General features: G+C 51.4%; 1 protein-coding gene across 12 annotated transcripts in view; it reads right to left on the reverse strand.

Annotated features, from left to right (window-relative positions):
- The window catches only part of LOC141763746 (uncharacterized), a 3,912-nt gene extending 168 nt beyond the window's left edge, over positions 1 to 3,744 (reverse strand). The window contains exons 1-6 of one of the 12 annotated variants that reach the window (XR_012593150.1): positions 3,362 to 3,744; positions 2,320 to 2,987; positions 1,569 to 2,069; positions 371 to 1,355; positions 250 to 291; positions 1 to 183 (exon numbers count right to left, since the gene is read on the reverse strand). The exon at positions 1 to 183 is cut by the window's left edge and continues 168 nt beyond it. Coding sequence is in view for 7 of the 12 variants with exons in the window: in XM_074628457.1 (XP_074484558.1) it covers positions 423 to 1,355; positions 1,569 to 2,069; positions 2,320 to 2,987; positions 3,362 to 3,587 (2,328 nt within the window). In the remaining 5 variants the exon portion in view is untranslated. Of the gene's footprint in view, positions 1,356 to 1,568; positions 2,070 to 2,319; positions 2,988 to 3,361 lie in introns of all 12 variants that reach the window. The other 11 variants (XM_074628465.1, XR_012593154.1, XR_012593152.1 and 8 more) reach the window with 11 other exon arrangements.
- Between the last annotated feature and the right edge of the window lie 2,172 nt (positions 3,745 to 5,916).

Here is a 5,916-nt window from a genome sequence, read left to right on the forward strand (position 1 = left end):
ATATATATATATTTTATATATATATAATATATATATAATATATATCTATATCTATAGATATATAGATATAGATATATCTATATAGTATAGATTCAGTAAATAGTCATTTAATCACAGTCACTGGTTCGGGTAGAAATAATAGACATCTGATAAAACACTTAAAATACACTCTAGAACTCTGACCTGTCTGTCTCTCTGTCACCTGTCTGTCTCTGTCACCTGTCTGTCACCTGTCTGTCTCTCTGTCACCTGTCTGTCTCTCTGCCACCTGTCTGTCTCCCTTTCACCCGTCTGTCACCTGTCTGTCTCTCTGTCATCTGTCTGTCTCTGTCACCTGTCTGTCTCTGTCACCTGTCTGTCTCTCTGTCACCTGTCTGTCTGAGTCACATACACGTTTCCTGTCTCACCTGTTAATCAACCAATCAGAGGAGACGCTTCATTGTGATGTAACAGGGGGAGATGAGGGTCACCTGATCTCTCTGCAGGTCTCTGTACACCAGGAAGGTCCTTCTGTAGGAACCCGTCTGTGTCTCTGGGACACTCTCACCTGTCTGTCTCTCTGTAACGATGACACTCGTCCTCCTCTCTGAAGCCCCGCCCCCAGCCTCACTGTCAGTCATGACCTTTTTTGGTCTTCCTCTTTTTTTGGGTCCGTTCGCTCGGCCCTGATTGGTCCGACCCGTCTGTCTCTCTGCGATGATGTCACCTGTCTGTCTCTCTGTGATGATGTGACCCGTCTGTCTCTCTGCGATGATGTCACCTGTCTGTCTCTCTACGATGTCACCCGTCTGTCTCTCTGCGATGATGTCACCTGTCTGTCTCTCTGGGATGATGTCACCTGTCTGTCTCTCTGTGATGACATCACCTGTCTGTCTCTCTGTGATGATATGACCCGTCTGTCTCTCTGCGATGATGTCACCTGTCTGTCTCTCTACGATGATGTCACCCTTCTGTCTCTCTACAATGATGTCACCTGTCTGTCTCTCTGCGATGATGTCACCTGTCTGTCTCTCTACGATGATGTCACCCGTCTGTCTCTCTGCGATGATGTCACCTGTCTGTCTCTCTGCAGCCTCAGACCTGTCAGTCATCTCTGAAGCCCCGCCCCCAGCCTCGCTGTCAATCACAACCTTTTTTGGTCTTCCTCTTTTTTTGGGTCCGTTCGCTCGGCTCTGATTGGCTGTTACCGGACCATGTGACCGCTCCTCTGACTCCAGGAGGTATCTGATTGGAGGGCCGACCATCTTCCTCCTCGGCCTCTGAGGCTGCTCAATCACCTCCTCCTCTTCTCCTCCATCTCTTGTCCTCTCTCCGTCCTCTCCTCCTCTCTCCTCCTTCACACAGTGTAGCTTCACCTCCTCCTCCTCTTCTCCTCCATCTCTTCTCCTCTCTCCTCCTCTCTCCTCCTTCACACAGTGTAGCTTCACCTCCTCCTCCTCTTCTCCTCCATCTCTTCTCCTCTCTCCTCCTCTCTCCTCCTTCACACAGTGTAGCTTCACCTCCTCCTCCTCTTCTCCTCCATCTCTTCTCCTCTCTCCTCTCTCCTCCTTCACACAGTGTAGCTTCACCTCCTCTTCCTCCTCCTTTTCTCCTCCACCTCCTCCCCTCTCCCCTTCCTCTCCTCCCTCCTCCTCCTCCTTCATACAGATTTGTTTCACCTCCTCCTCCTCCTCCTCCTCCTCCTCCTCTGTACACCTCTTTCTCTTCCTCCCTCCATCTGTCTCCTGCCGTCTCCTCCACCTCCTCCTCTTGGTGATCCGGTAGTCGGCCCACCACCGGGGATTCCTGCAGACACGCTTCCTGTGTCTCGACCAATCGGGAGCCTTGGTGGGAGCTGGGAGGAGGGGCTTGTCCTCTTCATCTTTACTCCTCCTCCTCCCTCCATCGGCGTTAACCTCCTCCTCCTCCTCCTCCTCCTCCTCCTCCTCCTCCTCCTGTTGGTCGTCAGCAGCTCGAGTACCGCCAGGCGTCGCCCCGTTGCCGTGGTGGCGGCTGAGCCGGCGTCCTGCCGAGTGGACGGACAGGTGGCGCCGCAGAGACGATGGACAGGTGAAGGTCAGACCGCACACCTGATGACAGAGAGACAGAGAGACAGAGAGACAGGCAGACAGAGAGACAGACAGACAGGCAGACAGAGAGACAGACAGAGAGACAGACAGACAGACAGACAGACAGACAGACAGGCAAACAGAGAGACAGACAGACAGACAGACAGACAGACAGACAGACAGACAGACGGACAGTTTTGTCTTTATGGTGAAATGGGGACATATGAGGAATATTTTTTGGGACATTTTTCACAGATTCTTGAGGACGAACCTGACAGGACTGCCACCATCCGTCCTCTGAAGACGCCACCCTGCTGCTGTCTGTCCTCTCTGTTAGCTCCATTCCTCCTCTCCTGTCCTCCTCCTCCTCCTCTTCCTCCTCTTCCTCCTCCTCCTCGTCCTCTCTCCTCAGCCTCCTCTTCACCTCCGCTGTCCTCGCTCTGCTGTGATTGGCCTCCTCGGACTCTACAAGGTATCTGATTGGAGGACCGACCGCCTTCCTCCTCGGCCTCCACGTCTCCTCCGTTTTCATCTTCACGGGTTGGACTCCCTTCTCCTCCTTCTCCTCCTTCTTCTTCTTTGTTCTTCTGACTTTTGAAGGCGTCTCTCTGATGGAGCTCCTCTCTTCTGATTGGACGACGTCCTGACGGCGGTCGGGCTGCGAATATCTGTCATCACTCGTCTTCCTCTTACGGGGGCCGGTGCTGCCGGTCCACTCGGTCCTGCCGGTGTTGGCCGTCCTGGCGGTCCTGGCGGTCCTGGTTGTCCTGGCGGTCCTGGTTGTCCTGGTGGTCCTGCCGGCGGTCCTGGCGGTCCTGGCGGTCCTGCCGGTGGTCCTGGCGATGTGTTTGGTCAGTTTGCAGCCGTGAGACTGCCTCTTCTTCTTCTTCTCTGCCATTGTTGTGGGCCTCCGGTTACCACGGAAACTCTCATCTATATCTATATTTATAGACAGACAGATTTATTACATATTTTTTACATATTTTTCAGATATTTTTTACATATTCTTCAGATATTTTTTACATGTTTTTTACATATTTTTCAGATATTTTTTTACACATTCTTCAGATATTTTTCAGATATTTTTAATATATTTTTCAGATATGTTTTAGATATTTTTTACAATATTTATTTGGACATTTTTCACATAGTTCTATAAATGTTTTTCACATATTTTAATAAGGATTTGCGACATTCTTCAGATATTGTTCACATATTTTTGGGATAATATTCTGTATAGACGGCCGGTGTGAACGAGCCTCCAGAGACTGATGATGAAAATAAACTGATCAAAAACAACATATACAACTCACCCTCCTCCTGTTTCAACAAGCCTTCTTCTTCTTCTTCCTCCTCCTGCTCCTCCTCCTCCTCCTCGGCCAGGCGGGGGCTCAGAGGAGCGATGAGTCCAGGAGGAGTAGAAGCGTCACTCCACCCTCCTGCAGTGGGGGATGCGCCGCACAGAGGCATGCTGGGTAACGAGGTGAGCTCTTTGGATCGCTGGAGATCCGGAGGCGCCGGCGGTCCGAGCTGATGCATCGTGGGTAACGGCGTGTCAGGGGGGGGGGGGCAACAGAGCAGGTAGAGGGGGGGGCCGCGGTCCGGTGGGGGGGGCCTGTGTTGGCTGCAGTGCTGCAGCAGAGCGCCCCCCCCCACTTCATCTGCTCGGACAGAGACACACTGCCACGACGCCACACCTGAGACACAGAGACAGGTAGAGAGACAGGTAGAGAGGTAGAGAGACAGGTAGACAGACAGGTAGAGAGACAGGAAGACAGGTAGAGAGACAGGTAGAGAGACAGGTAGACAGGTAGAGACAGAGAGGCAGAGAGACAGGTAGAGAGACAGGTAGACAGGTAGAGAGACAGGTAGACAGGTAGAGAGACAGGTAGACAGACAGGTAGAGAGACAGGAAGACAGGTAGAGAGACAGGTAGAGAGACAGGTAGACAGGTAGAGACAGAGAGGCAGGTAGAGAGACAGGTAGACAGGTAGACAGGTAGAGAGACAGGAAGACAGGTAGAGAGACAGAGAGGTACAGAGACAGACAGACAGGTAGAGAGACAGGTAGAGAGACAGGTAGACAGGTAGAGACAGAGAGGCAGGTAGAGAGACAGGTAGACAGACAGGTAGAGAGACAGGAAGACAGGTAGAGAGACAGGTAGAGAGACAGGTAGACAGGTAGAGACAGAGAGGCAGGTAGAGAGACAGGTAGACAGGTAGAGAGACAGGAAGACAGGTAGAGAGACAGAGAGGTACAGAGACAGACAGACAGGTAGAGAGACAGGTAGAGAGACAGGTAGACAGGTAGAGAGACAGGAAGACAGGTAGAGAGACAGAGAGGTACAGAGACAGACAGACAGGTAGAGAGACAGGTAGAGAGACAGATAAACAGGTAGAGAGACAGGTAGACAGGTAGAGAGACAGGTAGACAGGTAGAGACAGAGAGGCAGAGAGAGAGACAGGTAGACAGGTAGACAGGTAGAGAGACAGGTAGACAGGTAGAGACAGAGGCAGAGAGAGAGACAGGTAGACAGATAAACAGGTAGAGAGACAGGTAGACAGGTAGAGAGACAGGTAGAGAGACAGGTAGAGAGACAGATAAACAGGTAGAGAGACAGGTAGACAGGTAGAGAGACAGGTAGACAGGTAGAGACAGAGAGGCAGAGAGAGAGACAGGTAGACAGGTAGACAGGTAGAGAGACAGGTAGACAGGTAGAGACAGAGAGGCCAGAGAGAGAGACAGGTAGACAGATAAACAGGTAGAGAGACAGGTAGACAGGTAGAGAGACAGGTAGAGAGACAGATAAACAGGTAGAGAGACAGGTAGACAGGTAGAGAGACAGGTAGACAGGTAGAGACAGAGAGGCAGGTAGAGAGACAGGTAGACAGGTAGACAGGTAGAGAGACAGGAAGACAGGTAGAGAGACAGAGAGGTACAGAGACAGACAGACAGGTAGAGAGACAGGTAGAGAGACAGGTAGACAGGTAGAGAGACAGGTAGACAGGTAGAGAGACAGGTAGACAGACAGGTAGAGAGACAGGAAGACAGGTAGAGAGAGAGAGGCAGGTAGAGAGACAGGTAGACAGGTAGACAGGTAGAGAGACAGGAAGACAGGTAGAGAGACAGAGAGGTACAGAGACAGACAGACAGGTAGAGAGACAGGTAGAGAGACAGGTAGACAGGTAGAGACAGAGAGGCAGGTAGAGAGACAGGTAGACAGGTAGACAGGTAGAGAGACAGGAAGACAGGTAGAGAGACAGAGAGGTACAGAGACAGACAGACAGGTAGAGAGACAGGTAGAGAGACAGGTAGACAGGTAGAGACAGAGAGGCAGGTAGAGAGACAGGTAGACAGACAGGTAGAGAGACAGGAAGACAGGTAGAGAGACAGGTAGAGAGACAGGTAGACAGGTAGAGACAGAGAGGCAGGTAGAGAGACAGGTAGACAGGTAGAGAGACAGGAAGACAGGTAGAGAGACAGAGAGGTACAGAGACAGACAGACAGGTAGAGAGACAGGTAGAGAGACAGGTAGACAGGTAGAGAGACAGATAAACAGGTAGAGAGACAGGTAGACAGGTAGAGAGACAGGTAGACAGGTAGAGACAGAGAGGCAGAGAGAGAGACAGGTAGACAGGTAGACAGGTAGAGAGACAGGTAGACAGGTAGAGACAGAGAGGCAGAGAGAGAGACAGGTAGACAGGTAGACAGGTAGAGACAGAGAGGCAGAGAGAGAGACAGGTAGACAGGTAGACAGGTAGAGACAGAGAGGCAGAGAGAGAGACAGGTAGACAGGTAGACAGGTAGAGACAGAGAGGCAGAGAGAGAGACAGGTAGACAGGTAGACAGGTAGAGACAGAGAGGCAGG

Source organism: Sebastes fasciatus, unplaced genomic scaffold (assembly GCF_043250625.1).
Source record: "Sebastes fasciatus isolate fSebFas1 unplaced genomic scaffold, fSebFas1.pri Scaffold_352, whole genome shotgun sequence".
In the NCBI taxonomy this organism is placed as follows: domain Eukaryota; kingdom Metazoa; phylum Chordata; class Actinopteri; order Perciformes; family Sebastidae; genus Sebastes; species Sebastes fasciatus.